Raw genomic sequence first — 22,318 nt, forward strand, 5'->3', positions numbered from 1 at the left:
CAAAAAATATTCAGGTTTTCAATTCAAATATAGCAAAAATAGCTGATCTACAAGCTCAAAGCGCGTCACATTGCGACGTGTTTTGAGCTCGTCGATCGGTTATTTTTTACTACGTCGGTAATATGCACTGTGGCTGTGTGGAAATATATTGGCCCTCTCTCCATCGTCAAAGTTGCCCAATAGACTCAATAGTCCATCATATCAAGACTAACTGGAAAATAAGCATGGAGAGAAAATCGAGCCTGTCTTGCATTTAAAGGGCATTTGTTTGGGAAACAAGAAACACTTTTTCCGTGTGTAATTATGTGTTTTTAGATATTGTAGTATTTCAAAGTGCCAATGATGTCATGGACACTGGTCTCACTTCCTTCCTGAAGTTCCTTCCTTCCTTCTCCACAAGTGCAGCAAAGCATTATGGTCATTGTAGTAATCCACCAGTGTCCATGACGTCACAGACACTTTGAAATACTAAAATGTCTAAAAGCACAAATTTCCCACATAAACCCACCAGGAAAGATATGGTTGCAAAAGGGCTGATGTGGCCCTTTAAACATGCATGTGTGAAATGTCTATTTGACCATGAGAGGATGACTTCATACAATTACTATTGCTGTGTGCAGTGGGTGTGGTGAATTTAGGATTAGGAATGTGACAAATAGCTCAAGTTGCTTTAGTCACCTAACAGATGTTGTCACAGGGATGCTAAGTATTTTCCAGTCTAAATGATTTAAATGCAAATGATTCCCAATCCTATATATACAATACATGTAAAAGGATCACATGCAAATTGGTTGGTCGATCCATTCAGCAACAGGGTTACACACACTAACCCATTATCACCTGTACATTAACAATGAGACAGACATGCTCCTAAACATTCCACAACATTCACAACCCATTTATTCTAACACGGTAGATAAAGCTGGGATTCCCGTATCCTACTACTAGAAATAATAATGCACTGGTATTGTACAGTAAAAATAAAAAGTTTCATTCATACCAATTGTTAGATAACATATATCCACTCATGTCCACAACTATTATTTAGTTTTAACCATCATCACAGTATGACTATGGGTCACCATCCTTGCACACAATAGAAAATGAAGCATTTCTTATTATACACTAGATCTACATGTAGTCACAGGTTAAGTACAATGGACAGTATGCACTCTGTAACATTAGGACTTACTCCTGTCGTGTTCAATGTAGAAAGTTCAAGTAAAATATGTGTAGACTGTTTAATTGAATTAATACTTTCCTAATAAACACACAAAATATGTGTAGCTGTCAACCCTTTATTTGAAAAAGAAGAAATTGCGTACAGTCTTTTTTACAGAGTAAACATGTTCTGTTACACTTTTATGAATACAACATAAAACAGATAATCTAAACATATAATCAAACTAAGTCATTGAAATACACTATGATGATAATTATGTTAGTCAACACAGAGACAAGTTACAATTGCACCACTAGTCTGTGAATATTAATTAATGTGACATTGTATTTGCAGAAAATATAACAATATAACAATATGAGAATATTGTTATATCAATATCAGCAGGTCATTATGCCAGTTGAACATTGATTAAAATAATTGATGTATAGTCCATCATGTTTAATGTATATAGCTGGACTAAACTGAATAATTGACATAATGCCTTATCTGAAGAAGAAAAAAACACTCATCATTTAACAGCCTTTTCCTCTTTATGACACGTCTTCATGTGTTTTTGTAGATGAGTCTTTTGACTACAGCCCTTGCCACAAACTGTACATGTAAATGGCTTTTCCCCTGTGTGAGTCATCATGTGTTGTTTTAGATTCCCAGTAAGCCTAAACCCCTTGCTACAAACTGTACACGTAAAGGGTTTTTCCCCTGTGTGAGTCATCATGTGTCGTTTTAGATCACACTTTTGACTAAAGTCTTTGCCACAAACTGTACACGTAACGGGCTTTTCCCCTGTGTGAGTCATCATGTGTTGTTTTAGATTCCCAGTATGAAGACAGCCCTTGCCACAAACTGTACACGTAAAGGGCTTTTCCCCTGTGTGAGTCATCATGTGTGCTTTTAGATGACCCTCTCTAATGCAGCTCTTGCCACAAACTGTACACATAAAGGGCCTTTCCCCTGTATGAGTCCTCATGTGTTGTTTTAGATCACCCTTTTGACTACAGCCCTTGCCACAAACTGTACATGTAAAGGGAGTTCCGCCTGAATGAATTATTGCATGCTTCTTCAGATTTCTCTTTAGGCTAAACATTTTGCCACAATCTGCACAACTAAAACATTTCTTACCTGTGTGACTCCTCATTGAGTGACTTTCTTTTGGTGATTTGAGGTCATGGAGCAGCTTGTTGCTTAAAGACAAACTATTTCCTCCCATGTGTTGTGTATTGTGTGATTTCAGTGTGTTTAAACCAGACTGGTCACCTGTGGTCTCATCCCACTCATCACTGTCTTCAGTGATGTCAGATTCAGAACAGTGTGAAGAGAGGAGCTGATCATCACTAGTTGGTTGTGATGGTCCACAGTCCTCTACATCAGATTGTGTTTCCATGCTTTTAGACGAGGTGCTGGCTACAGGTTCTGTTAGCATGTTTTCATCATCTTCATGTTTCACTAATAGTAATGTCTCTGTTGATCCACCATCCTCCTCTGATCTTTGAAGTAACTCATCGTGTTCTCCTTTAATCTGTAGAGACTCTGGTTCCTCTTTGATCAGACTGGAGGTTCTCTCCTCTTGTTCTCCTTTAATCTGTAGAGACTCTGGTTCCTCTTTGATCAGACTGGAGGTTATCTCCTCCTGTTCTCCTTTAATCTGTAGAGACTCTGGTTCCTCTTTGATAAGACTGGAGGTTCTCTCCTGCTGCTGCTCAGGGAATACCTCCTCTTTACACACAAGGGGGTGTATGGAGTCTATAAGATACAGAGGAGAAACACATCATTACATGTTTGAACATGAACTCTTGCTGTTAGTTCCATACCTGCCCTAATGTTGTTTTTTTCAGTGTGATGTGTCATGCAAATGATTTTACTTCAACAATGCTTCATTTCTAAAACCTCCTTGTTTCTCAAATGTAAATTATCATTTGCTATACAACCCTATTGCTATCAGATGTATCCTCTGTTGTTTTAGAGTGCAACACGTTTAATGGTAAACATTTAAATAAATTATTCCTTACTACATGATTCTGTTAATGCTAGTTTAACAGTCACACAAACATGAATGGAGGAAACTACAACTAGAATACTATTGACTATTATCAATGCAACATTTTCACCATTTAATAAATAATGGTGAAAATAGTAATAGTAGTGAAGGTTTTACCAACCTGCTCTGTGTAGTTTGACGATTGGTTGTAAAACCATATCCAGTAGTCTGCGTTGGCGGTCAGTTTCTTGCTTGATGTGGAAAGCTTCATCCTCGTACTCTGTTAGAATTCTTCCAACGACCCCAAATATCTCTTCAGCAGCAGCAGATAGTCTCTGGTTGACCAAGGACTTCAATGTTTGTAGTAAAGCCATAACTCAAACCGGCCCAAACAAACTGATACTAGATCTATTTCCAATCAGAGTGAGGGGGGCGGTACACAAAACTGGTCAATCACTGCTCCCAACAACAAGGCAATTCAATGAGTTTATATCAAACATTAAGCAAATTAAACATATCAGATTCAGTAAAACAAATAAAGTAAAAGCTGCATTATATAACTTTCCTATTCTATCCCGTTTTTGAACCTTGTTGCCTTAATTGAAAACATATTCAGGACACAGAGAAAAATGAAACAAAAAATAAAATAAATTAAATAAATTAAATGTCAGTGTAGAATAATAATGACACAATCTCAATGAAAGGCAGCAGCAAACAGGCATGCATGTTTTTAGCTATGATAAAAAATAACAGAGTTGTTGCAGAGCTGCAGTTTTCAGGGAGTTTGTTCCAGATATGTTACACATTAATCTGAATACTATGTTTTAATTCTAGGGTCATAAAGCAAACCTTTACCAGGTGACCTTAGAGGTATGAACGGGTGGAACCTACGCAAGACTAAAGACTTGAGTAGCAGCGTTCTGAATGAGCTGCAATCACCTGGTATATATTTAGGGACATCTGTAAAACACTGGTACAGTAGTCAAGACTACTATTGGACATTTTTCTAGATTCCGGTTGGATATGCATATATAATCTGACTTTGACGGTGCTAATGTGTCTGGTTAAAGTTCTGAGGCCATGACTAATTATACCCGAAAAAGACCCGGTATTCTTTGCGCGGCTTCGCTGCGCTCGGCCGCAATTTCCCTCCCACCCTGCATGTCCACAAGTACTATTATTTTGTCATAGTTTTAACCATCATCACAGTATGACTAAGTGTCACCATCCTTGCACACAATTGTTAGAAAATGTAGCATTTCTTATTATACACTAGGTCTATCAATGTAGTCACAGGTTAAGTACAATGAACAGTATGCACTCTGTAACATTAGGAGTAGGACGTACTCCTGTCGTGTTCAATGTAGACTGTTTAATTTAATTAATACTCCTATCATGTTCCCTATAGTAATAGTTTGGCATGCAGGATGTAAAATGAAGCTGTTCTTGTCACTGTATTGTTCACAGTACAGGTTGAAGGTGAAGCACATGTGTTGTGATGAGCTTTCTGTAATGAACTCACAAAATATGTGTAGCTGTCAACCCTTTTTTTTGAAAAAGAAGAAATTGCAGACATTTTTTTTATTACAGAGTAAATATGTTCTGTTACAATTTTATGAAGACAACATAATACAGATAATCTAAACATATATAATCAAACTAAGTCATTGAAATACACTATGATGATAATTATGTTAGTCAACACATGTCAACAGAGATATGTTACAATTGCACCACTAGTCTGTGAATATTAATGAATGTGACATTGTAATTGCTGAAGAATGTGGGCAAACACTAGTGTTTGTCCACATTCTTCAGCAATTACAATATAACAATATGAGAAGCAGCTGCTTCTCATATTGTTATATCAAAAAATATTCAGGTTTTCAATTCAAATATAGCAAAAATAGCTGATCTACAAGCTCAAAGCGCGTCACATTGCGACGCGTTTTGAGCTCGTCGATCGGTTATTTTTTACTACGTCGGTAATATGCACTGTGGCTGTGTGGAAATATATTGGCCCTCTCTCCATCGTCAAAGTTGCCCAATAGACTCAATAGTCCATCATATCAAGACTAACTGGAAAATAAGCATGGAGAGAAAATCGAGCCTGTCTTGCATTTAAAGGGCATTTGTTTGGGAAACAAGAAACACTTTTTCCGTGTGTAATTATGTGTTTTTAGATATTGTAGTATTTCAAAGTGCCAATGATGTCATGGACACTGGTCTCACTTCCTTCCTGAAGTTCCTTCCTTCCTTCTCCACAAGTGCAGCAAAGCATTATGGTCATTGTAGTAATCCACCAGTGTCCATGACGTCACAGACACTTTGAAATACTAAAATGTCTAAAAGCACAAATTTCCCACATAAACCCACCAGGAAAGATATGGTTGCAAAAGGGCTGATGTGGCCCTTTAAACATGCATGTGTGAAATGTCTATTTGACCATGAGAGGATGACTTCATACAATTACTATTGCTGTGTGCAGTGGGTGTGGTGAATTTAGGATTAGGAATGTGACAAATAGCTCAAGTTGCTTTAGTCACCTAACAGATGTTGTCACAGGGATGCTAAGTATTTTCCAGTCTAAATGATTTAAATGCAAATGATTCCCAATCCTATATATACAATACATGTAAAAGGATCACATGCAAATTGGTTGGTCGATCCATTCAGCAACAGGGTTACACACACTAACCCATTATCACCTGTACATTAACAATGAGACAGACATGCTCCTAAACATTCCACAACATTCACAACCCATTTATTCTAACACGGTAGATAAAGCTGGGATTCCCGTATCCTACTACTAGAAATAATAATGCACTGGTATTGTACAGTAAAAATAAAAAGTTTCATTCATACCAATTGTTAGATAACATATATCCACTCATGTCCACAACTATTATTTAGTTTTAACCATCATCACAGTATGACTATGGGTCACCATCCTTGCACACAATAGAAAATGAAGCATTTCTTATTATACACTAGATCTACATGTAGTCACAGGTTAAGTACAATGGACAGTATGCACTCTGTAACATTAGGACTTACTCCTGTCGTGTTCAATGTAGAAAGTTCAAGTAAAATATGTGTAGACTGTTTAATTGAATTAATACTTTCCTAATAAACACACAAAATATGTGTAGCTGTCAACCCTTTATTTGAAAAAGAAGAAATTGCGTACAGTCTTTTTTACAGAGTAAACATGTTCTGTTACACTTTTATGAATACAACATAAAACAGATAATCTAAACATATAATCAAACTAAGTCATTGAAATACACTATGATGATAATTATGTTAGTCAACACAGAGACAAGTTACAATTGCACCACTAGTCTGTGAATATTAATTAATGTGACATTGTATTTGCAGAAAATATAACAATATAACAATATGAGAATATTGTTATATCAATATCAGCAGGTCATTATGCCAGTTGAACATTGATTAAAATAATTGATGTATAGTCCATCATGTTTAATGTATATAGCTGGACTAAACTGAATAATTGACATAATGCCTTATCTGAAGAAGAAAAAAACACTCATCATTTAACAGCCTTTTCCTCTTTATGACACGTCTTCATGTGTTTTTGTAGATGAGTCTTTTGACTACAGCCCTTGCCACAAACTGTACATGTAAATGGCTTTTCCCCTGTGTGAGTCATCATGTGTTGTTTTAGATTCCCAGTAAGCCTAAACCCCTTGCTACAAACTGTACACGTAAAGGGTTTTTCCCCTGTGTGAGTCATCATGTGTCGTTTTAGATCACACTTTTGACTAAAGTCTTTGCCACAAACTGTACACGTAACGGGCTTTTCCCCTGTGTGAGTCATCATGTGTTGTTTTAGATTCCCAGTATGAAGACAGCCCTTGCCACAAACTGTACACGTAAAGGGCTTTTCCCCTGTGTGAGTCATCATGTGTGCTTTTAGATGACCCTCTCTAATGCAGCTCTTGCCACAAACTGTACACATAAAGGGCCTTTCCCCTGTATGAGTCCTCATGTGTTGTTTTAGATCACCCTTTTGACTACAGCCCTTGCCACAAACTGTACATGTAAAGGGAGTTCCGCCTGAATGAATTATTGCATGCTTCTTCAGATTTCTCTTTAGGCTAAACATTTTGCCACAATCTGCACAACTAAAACATTTCTTACCTGTGTGACTCCTCATTGAGTGACTTTCTTTTGGTGATTTGAGGTAATGGAGCAGCTTGTTGCTTAAAGACAAACTATTTCCTCCCATGTGTTGTGTATTGTGTGATTTCAGTGTGTTTAAACCAGACTGGTCACCTGTGGTCTCATCCCACTCATCACTGTCTTCAGTGATGTCAGATTCAGAACAGTGTGAAGAGAGGAGCTGATCATCACTAGTTGGTTGTGATGGTCCACAGTCCTCTACATCAGATTGTGTTTCCATGCTTTTAGACGAGGTGCTGGCTACAGGTTCTGTTAGCATGTTTTCATCATCTTCATGTTTCACTAATAGTAATGTCTCTGTTGATCCACCATCCTCCTCTGATCTTTGAAGTAACTCATCGTGTTCTCCTTTAATCTGTAGAGACTCTGGTTCCTCTTTGATCAGACTGGAGGTTCTCTCCTCTTGTTCTCCTTTAATCTGTAGAGACTCTGGTTCCTCTTTGATCAGACTGGAGGTTATCTCCTCCTGTTCTCCTTTAATCTGTAGAGACTCTGGTTCCTCTTTGATAAGACTGGAGGTTCTCTCCTGCTGCTGCTCAGGGAATACCTCCTCTTTACACACAAGGGGGTGTATGGAGTCTATAAGATACAGAGGAGAAACACATCATTACATGTTTGAACATGAACTCTTGCTGTTAGTTCCATACCTGCCCTAATGTTGTTTTTTTCAGTGTGATGTGTCATGCAAATGATTTTACTTCAACAATGCTTCATTTCTAAAACAAGTATCTCCTTGTTTCTCAAATGTAAATTATCATTTGCTATACAACCCTATTGCTATCAGATGTATCCTCTGTTGTTTTAGAGTGCAACACGTTTAATGGTAAACATTTAAATAAATTATTCCTTACTACATGATTCTGTTAATGCTAGTTTAACAGTCACACGAACATGAATGGGGGAAACTACAACTAGAATACTATTGACTATTATCAATGCAACATTTTCACCATTTAATAAATAATGGTGAAAATAGTAATGGTAGTGAAGGTTTTACCAACCTGCTCTGTGTAGTTTGACGATTGGTTGTAAAACCATATCCAGTAGTCTGCGTTGGCGGTCAGTTTCTTGCTTGATGTGGAAAGCTTCATCCTCGTACTCTGTTAGAATTCTTCCAACTACCCCAAATATCTCTTCAGCAGCAGCAGATAGTCTCTGGTTGACCAAGGACTTCAATGTTTGTAGTAAAGCCATAACTCAAACCGGCCCAAACAAACTGATACTAGATCTTTTTTTACAGAGCAAAAATCTAAAGTACTAAAGTTTAAAGTTATACCAAAACGAAATGCTTCAGCTAGTGTAGAAAGGAGAAGTTCAGCTCTTAACAACTAGCAGAGATTAAAGTGACTCCAAGCAGAAGAAACTCTTGTTAAATACTAACAGAGGGCCCTGATAGTCCAATCAGAGTGAGGGGGCGGTACACAAAACTGGTCACAATCACTGCTCCCAACAACAAGGCAATTCAATGAGTTTTATATCAAACATTAAGCAAATTAAACATTATATCAGATTCAGTTAAACAAATACAAATAAAGTAAAAGCTGCATTATGTAACTTTCCTATTCTATCCCGTATTTGAACCTTGTTGCCTTAATTGAAAACATATTCAGGACACAGAGAAAAATAGAACAAAAATAAAATAATTTAAATACATTAAATGTCAGTGTAGAATAATAATGACACAATCTCAATGAAAGGCAGTAGCAAACAGGCATGCATGTGTTTAGCTGTGATAAAAATAACAATTGTTGCAGAGCTGCAGTTTTCAGGGAGTTTGTTCCAGATATGTTACACATTAATACTATGTTTTAATCGTCAAAGTTGCCCAATAGACTCAATAGTCCATCATATCAAGACTAACTGGAAAATAAGCATGGTGAGAAAATCGAGCCTGTCTTGCATTTAAAGGGCATTTGTTTGGGAAACAAGAAACACTTTTTCCGTGTGTAATTATGTGTTTTTAGATATTGTAGTATTTCAAATTGCCAATGATGTCATGGACACTGGTCTCACTTCCTTCCTGAAGTTCCTTCCTTCCTTCTCCACAAGTGCAGCAAAGCATTATGGTCATTGTAGTAATCCACCAGTGTCCATGACGTCACAGACACTTTGAAATACTAAAATGTCTAAAAGCACAAATGTCCCACATAAACCCACCAGGAAAGATATGGTTGCAAAAGGGCTGAAGTGGCCCTTTAAACATGCATGTGTGAAATGTCTATTTGACCATGAGAGGATGACTTCATACAATGACTATTGCTGTGTGCAGTGGGTGTGGTGAATTTAGGATTAGGAATGTGACAAATAGCTAAAGTTGCTTTAGTCACCTAACAGATGTTGTCACAGGGATGCTAAGTATTTCCCAGTCTAAATGATTTAAATGCAAATGATTCCCAATCCTATATATACAATACATGTAAAAGGATCACATGCAAATTGGTTGGTCGATCCATTCAGCAACAGGGTTACACACCCTAACCCATTATCACCTGTCCATTAACAATGGGACAGACATGCTCCTAAACATTCCACAACATTCACAACCCATTTATTCTAACACGGTAGATAAAGCTGGGATTCCCGTATCCTACTACTAGAAATAATAATGCACTGGTATTGTACAGTAAAAATAAAATATAAAAAAGTTTCATTCATACCAATTGTTAGATAACATATCCACTCATGTCCACAACTATTATTTTGTCATAGTTTTAACCACCATCACAGTATGACTAAGAGATGTGTCACCATCCTTACACACAATAGAAAATTAAGCATTTCTTATTATACGCTAGATCTACATGTAGTCACAGGTTAAGTACAATGACAGTATGCACTCTGTAACATTAGGACTTACTCCTGTCGTGTTCAATGTAGAAAGTTCAAGTAAAATATGTGTAGACTGTTTAATTGAATTAATACTTTCCTAATGAACACACACCGTGAATATTAATTAATTTCACATTGTATTTGCAGAAAAATATAACAATATAACAATATGAGAAGCAGCTGCTTCTCATATTGTTATATCAATATCAGCAGGTCATTATGCCAGTTGAACATTGATTAAAATAATTGATGTATAGTCCATCATGTTTAATGTATATAGCTGGACTAAACTGAATAATTGACATAATGCGTCATCTGAAGAAGAAAAAACACTCATCATTTAACAGCCTTTTCCTCTTTATGACACGTCTTCATGTGTGTTTGTAGATGAGTCTTTCGACTACAGCGCTTGCCACAAACTGTACACGTAAAGGGTGTTTCCCCTGTGTGAGTCATCATGTGTCGTTTTAGATCACCCTTTCGACTACAGCGCTTGCCACAAACTGTACACGTAAAGGGTTTTTCCCCTGTGTGAGTCATCATGTGTCGTTTTAGATCACGCTTTTGACTAAAGCCCTTGCCACAAACTGTACACGTAACGGGCTTTTCCCCTGTGTGAGTCATTATGTGTGCTTTTAGATACCTCTTTTGACTAAAGCCTTTGCCACACACTGTGCAAGCAAATGGCTTTTCCCCTGAATGAACCATTGCATGCTTCTTCAGATTTCCCTTTAGGCTAAACATTTTGCCACAATCTGCACAACTAAAACATTTCTTACCTGTGTGACTCCTCATGGAGTGACTTTCTTTTGGTGATTTGAGGTCTTGGAGAAGCTTATTTCCTCCCATGTGTTGTGTATTGTGCGATTTCAGTGTGTTTAAACCAGACTGGTCATCCATGGTCTCATCCCACTCATCACTGTCTTCAGTGATGTCAGATTCAGAACAGTGTGAAGAGAGGAGCTGATCATCACTAGTTGGTTGTGATGGTCCACAGTCCCCTAGATCAGCTTGTGTTTCCATGCTTTTAGATGAGGTGCTGGCTACAGGTTCTGTTAGCATGTTTTCATCATCTTCATGTTTCACTAATAGTAATGTCTCTGTTGATCCACCGTCCTCCTCTGACCTTTGAAGTAACTCATCATGTTCCCCTTTAATCTGTGGATACTCTGGTTCCTCTTTGATCAGACTGGAGGTTCTCTCCTCTTGTTCTCCTTTAATCTGGGGAGACTCTGGTTCCTCTTTGATCAGACTGGAGGTTCTCTCTTGTTCTCCTTTAATCTGTTGAGAAACTGGTTCCTCTTTGATAAGACTGGAGGTTATCTCCTGCTGCTGCTCAGGGAATACCTCCTCTTTACACACAAGGGGGTGTATGGAGTCTAGACAGAAGATACAGAGGAGAAACACATCATTACATGTTTGAACATGAACTCTTGCTGTTAGTTCCATACCTGCCCTAATGTTGTTTTGTTCACAGTACAAGTTGAAGGTGAAGCACATGTGTTGTGATGAGCTTTCTGTAATGAACACAATTTCGCGCAATTTCCCTCCCACCCTGCATGTCCACAAGTACTATTATTTTGTCATAGTTTTAACCATCATCACAGTATGACTAAGTGTCACCATCCTTGCACACAATTGCATTTCTTATTATACACTAGGTCTGTCAATGTAGTCACAGGTTAAGTACAATGGACAGTATGCACTCTGTAACATTAGGAGTAGGACGTACTCCTGTCATGTTCAATGTAGACTGTTTCATTTAATTAATACTCCTATCATGTTCCTTATAGTAATAGTTTGGCATGCAGGATGTAAAATTAAGCTGTTGTCACTGTATTGTTCACAGTACAAGTTGAAGGTGAAGCACATGTGTTGTGATGAGCTTTCTGTAATGAACACACAAAAGATGTGTAGCTGTCAACCCTTTATTTGAAAAAGAAGAAATTGCAGACAGTCTTTTTTTACAGAGTAAATATGTTCTGTTACAATTTTATGAAGACAACATAATACAGATAATCTAAACATATATAATCAAACTAAGTCATTGAAATACACTATGATGATAATTATGTTAGTCAACACATGTCAACAGAGATATGTTACAATTGCACCACTAGTCCGTGAATATTAATGAATGTGACATTGTAATTGCTGAAGAATGTTCTTCAGCAATTACAATATAACAATATGAGAAGCAGCTGCTTCTCATATTGTTATATCAAAAAATATTCAGGTTTTCAATTCAAATATAGCAAAAATAGCTGATCTACAAGCTCAAAGCGCGTCACATTGCGACGCGTTTTGAGCTCGTCGATCGGTTATTTTTTACTACGTCGGTAATATGCACTGTGGCTGTGTGGAAATATATTGGCCCTCTCTCCATCGTCAAAGTTGCCCAATAGACTCAATAGTCCATCATATCAAGACTAACTGGAAAATAAGCATGGAGAGAAAATCGAGCCTGTCTTGCATTTAAAGGGCATTTGTTTGGGAAACATGAAACACTTTTTCCGTGTGTAATTATGTGTTTTTAGATATTGTAGTATTTCAAATTGCCAATGATGTCATGGACACTGGTCTCACTTCCTTCCTGAAGTTCCTTCCTTCCTTCTCCACAAGTGCAGCAAAGCATTATGGTCATTGTAGTAATCCACCAGTGTCCATGACGTCACAGACACTTTGAAATACTAAAATGTTTCCCACATAAACCCCCCAGAAAGATATGGTTGCAAAAGGGCTGAAGTGGCCCTTTAAACATGCATGTGTGAAATGTCTATTTGACCATGAGAGAATGACTTCATACAATGACTATTGCTGTGTGCAGTGGGTGTGGTGAATTTAGGATTAGGAATGTGACAAATAGCTCAAGTTGCTTTAGTCACCTAACAGATGTTGTCACAGGGATGCTAAGTATTTTCCAGTCTAAATGATTTAAATGCAAATGATTCCCAATCCTATATATACAGTACATGTAAAAGGATCACATGCAAATTGGTTGGTCGATCCATTCAGCAACAGGGTTACACACCCTAACCCATTATCACCTGTCCATTAACAATGAGACAGACATGCTCCTAAACATTCCACAACATTCACAACCCATTTATTCTAACACGGTAGATAAAGCTGGGATTCCCGTATCCTACTACTAGAAATAATAATGCACTGGTATTGTACAGTAAAAATAAAAAGTTTCATTCATACCAATTGTTAGATAACATATCCACTCATGTCCACAACTATTATTTTGTCATAGTTTTAACCATCATCACAGTATGACTATGGGATGTGTCACCATCCTTGCACACAACAGAAAATGAAGCATTTCTTATTATACACTAGATCTACATGTAGTCACAGGTTAAGTACAATGGACAGTATGCACTCTGTAACATTAGGACTTACTCCTGTCGTGTTCAATGTAGAAAGTTCAAGTAAAATATGTGTAGACTGTTTAATTGAATTAATACTTTCCTAATAAACACACAAAAGATGTGTAGCTGTCAACCCTTTATTTGAAAAAGAAGAAATTGCGTACAGTCTTTTTTACAGAGTAAACATGTTCTGTTACACTTTTATGAATACAACATAAAACAGATAATCTAAACATATAATCAAACTAAGTAATTGAAATACACTATGATGATAATTATGTTAGTCAACACAGAGACAAGTTACAATTGCACCACTAGTCTGTGAATATTAATTAATGTGCAAAAAAATATAACAATATAACAATATGAGAATATTGTTATATCAATATCAGCAGGTCATTATGCCAGTTGAACATTGATTAAAATAATTTATGTATAGTCCATCATGTTTAATGTATATAGCTGGACTAAACTGAATAATTGACATAATGCCTTATCTGAAGAAGAAAAAAACACTCATTTAACAGCCTTTTCCTCTTTATGACACGTCTTCATGTGTGTTTGTAGATGAATCTTTTGACTACAGCCCTTGCCACAAACTGTACACGTAAAGGGTTTTTCCCCTGTATGAGTCCTCATGTGTACGTTTAAATCCCCATTATGAATACAGCCCTTGCCACAAACTGTACACGTAACGGGCTTTTCCCCTGTGTGAGTCATCATGTGTTGTTTTAGATTCCCAGTATGACTAAAGCCCTTGCCACAAACTGTACACGTAAAGGGTCTTTCCCCTGTATGAGTCCTCATGTGTACGTTTAAATCCCCATTATGAATACAGCGCTTGCCACAAACTGTACATGTAAAGGGTTTTTCCCCTGTGTGAGTCATCATGTGTCGTTTTAGATCACACTTTTGACTAAAGTCCTTGCCACAAACTGTACACGTAACAGGCTTTTCCCCTGTGTGAGTCATCATGTGTCGTTTTAGATTCCCAGTATGAAGACAGCTCTTGCCACAAACTGTACACGTAAAGGGCTTTTCCCCTGTGTGAGTCATCATGTGTGCTTTTAGATGACCCTTTTGAATGCAGCTCTTGCCACAAACTGTACACGTAAAGGGCTTTTCCCCTGTGTGAGTCATCATGTGTGCTTTTAGATGACCCTTTTGAATGCAGCTCTTGCCACAAACTGTACACGTAAAGGGCTTTTCCCCTGTGTGAGTCATCATGTGTGCTTTTAGATGACCCTTTTGAATGCAGCTCTTGCCACAAACTGTACACGTAAAGGGAGTTCCGCCTGAATGAACCATTGCATGCTTCTTCAGATTTCTCTTTAGGCTAAACATTTTGCCACAATCTGCACAACTAAAACATTTCTTACCTGTGTGACTCCTCATTGAGTGACTTTCTTTTGGTGATTTGAGGTCATGGAGCAGCTTGTTGCTTAAAGACAAACTATTTCCTCCCATGTGTTGTGTATTGTGTGATTTCAGTGTGTTTAAACCAGACTGGTCACCTGTGGTCTCATCCCACTCATCACTGTCTTCAGTGATGTCAGATTCAGAACAGTGTGAAGAGAGGAGCTGATCATCACTAGTTGGTTGTGATGGTCCACAGTCCTCTACATCAGATTGTGTTTCCATGCTTTTAGACGAGGTGCTGGCTACAGGTTCTGTTAGCATGTTTTCATCATCTTCATGTTTCACTAATAGTAATGTCTCTGTTGATCCACCATCCTCCTCTGATCTTTGAAGTAACTCATCATGTTCTCCTTTAATCTGTGGATACTCTGGTTCCTCTTTGATCAGACTGGAGGTTCTCTCCTCCTGTTCTTTTTTAATCTGTGGATACTCTGGTTCCTCTTTGATCAGACTGGAGTTTATCTCCTCCTGTTCTTTTTTAATCTGTTGTGAAACTGGTTCCTCTTTGATAAGACTGGAGGTTCTCTCCTGCTGCTGCTCAGGGAATACCTCCTCTTTACACACAAGGGGGTGTATGGAGTCTAGACAGAAGATACAGAGGAGAAACACATCATTACATGGTTGAACATGAACTCTTGCTGTTAGTTCCATACCTGCCCTAATGTTGTTTCAGTGTGAAGTGTCATGCAAATGATTTTACTTCAACAATGCTTCATTTCTAAAACAAGTATCTCCTTGTTTCTCAAATGTAAATTACCATTTGCTATACAACCCTTTTGCTATCAGATGTATCCTCTGTTGTTTTAGAGTGCAACACGTTTATGATTATTCATGGTCAACATTTAAATAAATTATTCCTTACTACTTGATTCTGTTGTTAATGCTAGTTTAACAGTCACACGGACATGAATGGGGGAAAATACAACTAGAATACTATTGACTATTATCAATGCAACATTTTCACCATTTAATAAATAATGGTGAAAATAGTAGTGAAGGTTTTACCAACCTGCTCTGTGTAGTTTGACGATTGGTTGTAAAACCATATCCAGTAGTCTGCGTTGGCGGTCAGTTTCTTGCTTGATGTGGAAAGCTTCATCCTCGTACTCTGTTAGAATTCTTCCAACGACCCCAAATATCTCTTCAGCAGCAGCAGATAGTCTCTGGTTGACCAAGGACTTCAATGTTTGTAGTAAAGCCATAACTCAAACCGGCCCAAACAAACTGATACTAGATCTATTTTTAAAGAGCGAAAATCTAAAGTACTAAAATCTAAAGTACTAAAGTTTAAAGTACTAAAGTTTAAAGTAGAACCAAAACGAAATGCTTCAGTTAGTGTAGAAAGGAGAAGTTCAGCTCTTAACAACTAGCAGAGATTAAAGTGACTCCAAGCAGAAGAAACTCTTGTTAAATACTAACAGAGGGCCCTGATGGTCCAATCAGAGTGAGGGGGCGGTACACAAAACTGGCCAATCACTGCTCCCAACAACAAGGCAATTCAATGAGTTTTATATCAAACATTAAGCAAATTAAACATATCAGATTCAGTAAAAAAAATAAAAGTAAAAGCTGCATTATGTAACTTTCCTATTTTACCTATCTATATTAAATGTCAGTGTAGAATAATAATGACACAATCTCAATGAAAGGCAGCAGCAAACAGGCATGCATGTTTTTAGCTGTGATAAAAATAACAATTGTTGCAGAGCTGCAGTTTTCAGGTAGTTTGTTCCAGATATGTTACACATTAATCTGAATACTATGTTTTAATTCTATGGTCATAAAGCAAACCTTTACCAGGTGACCTTAGGTTCATAGAGGTATGAACAGGTGGCACCTACGCAAGACTAAAGACTTGAGTAGCAGCGTTCTGAATGAGCTGCAATCACCTGGTATATATTTAGGGACATCTGTAAAACACTGGTACAGTAGTCAAGACTACTTTTGTACATTTTTCTAGATTCCGGTTGGATATGCATATATAATCTGACTTTGACGGTGCTAATGTGTCTGGTTAAAGTTCTGAGGCCATGACTAATTATACCCGAAAAAGACCCGGAATTCTTCGCGCGGCTTCGCTGCGCTCGGCCGCAATTTCCCTCCCACCCTGCATGTCCACAAGTACTATTATTTTGTCATAGTTTTAACCATCATCACAGTATGACTAAGTGTCACCATCCTTGCACACAATTGTTAGAAAATGTAGCATTTCTTATTATACACTAGGTCTATCAATGTAGTCACAGGTTAAGTACAATGGACAGTATGCACTCTGTAACATTAGGAGTAGGACTTACTCCTGTCATGTTCAATGTAGACTGTTTAATTTAATTAATACTGTTCCTTATAGTAATAGTTTGGCATGCAGGATGTAAAATGAAGCAGTTCTTGTCACTGTATTGTTCACAGTACAAGTTGAAGGTGAAGCACATGTGTTTTGATGAGCTTTCTGTAATGAACACACAAAATATGTGTAGCTGTCAACCCTTTATTTGAAAAAGAAGAAATTGCAGACAGTCTTTTTTACAGAGTAAATATGTTCTGTTACAATTTTATGAAGACAACATAATACAGATAATCTAAACATATATAATCAAACCCCTTGTACTGCCAGCCCCAATTTTTTTGTTTGGGTAACAAATTGGCTTATTTTTAATTCATCATTTTAACATTAATAGAAAGATCTGATGGTTTGAATATATCGTTTTGATGAGACTGGCGATCCTAGTGTCTTCTCTAGAATTGCCACCAGATGGCGAGAATGCACCATTATGCTGATTTTGACAAAAATAGAGGAATCTAGGAGAGTCACTTCCGGTTCAAATGATCATCAACATCCGGTACTAGTTTGACCCAAGCCACTGCGGTGAATCTCGTCGATGCTAGGATAATACCATATTTTTCATTACTAAGTCATATTAACCCCAAATCAACCCCAAAACATCGCAAAATATCACATTTTTCACAGCGACGCACATAGAGACGGCGCGCGTGCGCGATGGCGCACGATCACGCGGATTTCGGCTGTTTTTTGGTAGATTACATCTAACATTAGCGATATTAGCGAAAAAATGCAAAATTTTTTCTCATTTGAAGCCCCAATAAATAACAGTCAATAAATTCCGTTTAATCCGTTTATGGCATGTTTATATTTTTCGATTAATTCCGTTTATTCCGGGTTTAGTAGTCCAGGAGTTAAGTCATTGAAATACACTATGATGATAATTATGTTAGTCAACACATGTCAACAGAGATATGTTACAATTGCACCACTAGTCCGTGAATATTAATGAATGTGACATTGCAATTGCTGAACATTCTTCAGCAATTACAATATAACAATATGAGAAGCAGCTGCTTCTCATATTGTTATATCAAAAAATATTCAGGTTTTCAATTCAAATATAGCAATAATAGCTAAATCTACAAGCTCAAAGCGCGTCACATTGCGACGCGTTTTGAGCTCGTCGATCGGTTATTTTTTACTACGTCGGTAATATGCACTGTGGCTGTGTGGAAATATATTGGCCCTCTCTCCATCGTCAAAGTCGCCCAACCCCTGACCTACGCTATGATTACAGTCCGTCCCTCAGGTGTGTGTGTGTCCCAACACGCTGTGTTGTCCGTCCCTCAGGTGTGTGTGTGTGTCCCAACACGCTGTGTTGTCTGTCCCTCAGGTATGTGTGTGTCCCAACACGCTGTGTGTCTGTCCCTCAGGTGTGTGTGTGTCCCAACACGCTGTGTTGTCCGTCCCTCAGGTGTGTGTGTGTCCCAACACGCTGTGTTGTCCGTCCCTCAGGTGTGTGTGTGTCCCAACACGCTGTGTTGTCCGTCCCTCAGGTGTGTGTCCCAACACGCTGTGTTGTCTGTCCCTCAGGTATGTGTGTGTCCCAACACGCTGTGTGTCTGTCCCTCAGGTGTGTGTGTGTCCCAACACGCTGTGTTGTCCGTCCCTCAGGTGTGTGTGTGTGTCCCAACACGCTGTGTTGTCCGTCCCTCAGGTATGTGTGTGTGTCCCAACACGCTGTGTTGTCTGTCCCTCAGGTATGTGTGTGTCCCAACACGCTGTGTGTCTGTCCCTCAGGTGTGTGTGTATCCCAGGAGGACTTCCAGCGGGCTCTGCAGGGCTTCACCCCTCCGTCGCTGCTGGCCATGGACCTCCACACCCCCCCCGGTGGGGTGGGGCTCGACAGCGTGGGCGGCCTGAGGGACGTGAGACGACAGTTAATGGACGCCATCTTGCTCCCGGCCAAGGTCAGTTAATGAATGGACGCCATCTTGCTCCCGGCCAAGGTCAGTTAATGAATGGACGCCATCTTGCTCCCGGCCAAGGTCAGTTAATGGACGCCATTTTGCTGCCGGCCAAGGTCAGCTCCACGGCGGTCATAGGTTTTATCATTTACAATTTAGGCATTTAACAGACGCTCTCATCCAGAGCGACTCAAGCGAGGTAAATGCACGTGTAGATGAAAATGCAGAGACGGCAAATCCCCTTTATTTTAGATCGTTTTTTTTTAGTAATAAACATAAAACATTGCAGAGACTTTAGTTGTCTCACTGTACAATACTTTAAAACTGTTTGTCAAATATTGTTGCACACGTGCCTAAAATGGCTGATATTTGCGGCGCCCCTCGTTGAAAACAATGAATGTATTTTCAACCTCCAGCTTATTGTCCCAGTGCAGGCTGCGTCAATGTCACAACTCTGTCTTACCCCATTCTGACCTGAGATCAGATTCATACGAGGTTTCCACTGGACACACACACACTGGTCTGATTGAACCATTCTGACCTGAGATCAGATTCTAAAAAATGTCAGTCGTTCTTCGATTAAAAAAAAAAAAAGCAGACCTACAAGCTCGTAGCGCGCAATAGCTAAAGCACAACATGGTGCTAACACCAAAATGGGTTCCCGTTCAGAATGGGTTAAATACTAAGATATCAAAAGTGCCCTTATGTAAAGGTGAAAGTTACTCTTTTCTTTTCTTTGACCGTCTCATTTTCATTTCAGTAAATAAAAATTGTATTTTTAGGCCGGAAAGATATATACTTATCCCTTTGTCTTTTTTCAATTGTGTGAAACTTTAAAAAGTGAATTTCTCTGCTTCCTGTGAGTGACACAATAAGTGGATTAGTTGGACAATTTCTCCTGTTCTATTGTGATCTTGTAACAATGAAAAGTGTCCCTCTGTCTGTCTGTTCTATCTATATCACTGTTTCCAAAACACTGGGTCGGGAGGGACCCATTTGTGGATCGCGCACCGATTTTTATGGGTCGCGAGTAATTTTTCTTGCTTCATTTCCTCCAAAACAATGTTGTAATTTCTTCTCAAAGGCATTTCCAGAAAAGTTCACAATGGTAATATTAGTCAAAAAACGAATACTTTTTTAAAACAACTTTTTTTTTTAGAAGTAATGAAAATGTCAGATCAGAAGTTTGGTTACAGCCTGGGTACAGAAATCTCTCATTTTTTTGGGGGTCTTGTTTGTCAACCACTGATCTACTGTACATGTACAGTAACAAGAGACGAGGCTAAAATATGGAAACGTGTCTCCCGTACGTTGCAGTACCCGGTTCTGTTCTCCAAGCTGCCCATCCGCCACTGCTCCGGACTGCTGCTGTACGGAGCGCCTGGCACGGGAAAGACCATGCTGGCAGGGGCCGTGGCCAAGGACAGTGGCATGAACTTCATCTCTATCAAGGTATATTCATATTGTAATACTTCAAACCCAAGGACAGTGGCATGAACTTCATCTCCATCAAGGTATATTTATATTGTAATACTTCAAACCCAAGGACAGTGGCATGAACTTCATCTCCATCAAGGTATATTTATATTGTAATACTTCAAACACAAGGACAGTGGCATGAACTTCATCTCCATCAAGGTATATTTATATTATAATACTTCAAACCCAAGGACAGTGGCATGAACTTCATCTCTATCAAGGTATATTTATATTGTAATACTTCAAACCCAAGGACAGTGGCATGAACTTCATCTCTATCAAGGTATATTTATATTATAATACTTCAAACCCAAGGACAGTGGCATGAACTTCATCTCCATCAAGGTATATTTATATTGTAATACTTCAAACCCAAGGACAGTGGCATGAACTTCATCTCTATCAAGGTATATTTATATTGTAATACTTCAAACCCAAGGACAGTGGCATGAACTTCATCTCTATCAAGGTATATTTATATTGTAATACTTCAAACCCAAGGACAGTGGCATGAACTTCATCTCTATCAAGGTATATTTATCCCATTTTGACCTGAGATCAGATTCTAAAAATGTCTTCTACGTCCTGACAGTCTTCTGAAAAAGCTATGTTTCTATGTCAGTCATTCTTCGATTTTTCTAAAATAGCAGACCTACAAGCTCGTAGCGCGCCACTCGGTGGCGCGCTACGAGCTTGTAGATCTGCTCTTTTTCAATAGCTAAAGCATAACATAATGCTAACACCAAAAGAGGTTCCCACCCAAAATGGGTTATATTATAATACTTCAAACCCAAGGACAGTGGCATGAACTTCATCTCCATCAAGGTATATTTATATTGTAATACTTCAAACCCAAGGACAGTGGCATGAACTTCATCTCTATCAAGGTATATTTATATTGTAATACTTCAAACCCAAGGACAGTGGCATGAACTTCATCTCTATCAAGGTATATTTATATTGTAATACTTCAAACCCAAGGACAGTGGCATGAACTGTTATCTCTACATTATGATACACACCAGTGGTTTTTAACCCTTTTCATGTCAAGGCCCATCATTTATTCTGCATTTGAGCCACGCGGACCACCATTTTAGCCTCAATGTTTTGTTTGATAAGATCCTCTCCCCTCCCCTCCCCTCCCCTCCCCTCCCCTCCCCTCCCCTCCCCTCCCCTGCCCTTCCCTCCCCTCCCCTCCCCTCATCTCCTCTCCTCTCCCCTCCTCTCCTCCAGGGACCGGAGCTTCTCAGTAAGTACATCGGAGCCAGTGAACAGGCAGTCCGGGATGTCTTTCAGAGGTCAGTTCTCTGCTCCGCTCAGAATTATGCTATTCTTTTTAAATAAAGTATATTTATTGCTTTTAACAAATTTAAGGACAAAAAAATTGAATATACAAAGACATGGCAAGAAGAAGCTGTTTTTCAACAGCCAAAAGTGTCAAATAATGTTTTAGGAGCTGTTTCTCAACAACCAAAGTGTCAAATAATGGTTAGAAGCTGTTTTTCAACAACCAAAAGTGTAAAATAATGTTTTAGGAGCCGTTTCTCAACAACCAAAAGTGTCAAATAATGTTTTATGAGCTGTTTCTCAACA

The 22,318-nt window shown here is 38.5% G+C and overlaps 1 protein-coding gene across 1 annotated transcript in view; it reads left to right on the forward strand.

The window, feature by feature from the left end:
* Positions 1-22,069, forward strand: part of LOC308314497 (peroxisomal ATPase PEX1-like) — a gene marked incomplete at both ends in the record, with an annotated part of 59,252 nt that extends 37,183 nt beyond the window's left edge. The window contains 3 exons of the mRNA XM_080762128.1: positions 19,080-19,249; positions 20,564-20,698; positions 21,959-22,069. Coding sequence (XP_080618254.1) covers positions 19,080-19,249; positions 20,564-20,698; positions 21,959-22,069 — 416 coding nt within the window. The remainder of the gene's footprint in view (positions 1-19,079; positions 19,250-20,563; positions 20,699-21,958) is intronic.
* Between the last annotated feature and the right edge of the window lie 249 nt (positions 22,070-22,318).

Source organism: Protomyctophum bolini, assembly GCF_963924005.1.
Source record: "Protomyctophum bolini genome assembly, chromosome: 4".
Taxonomy (NCBI): Eukaryota; Metazoa; Chordata; class Actinopteri; order Myctophiformes; family Myctophidae; genus Protomyctophum; species Protomyctophum bolini.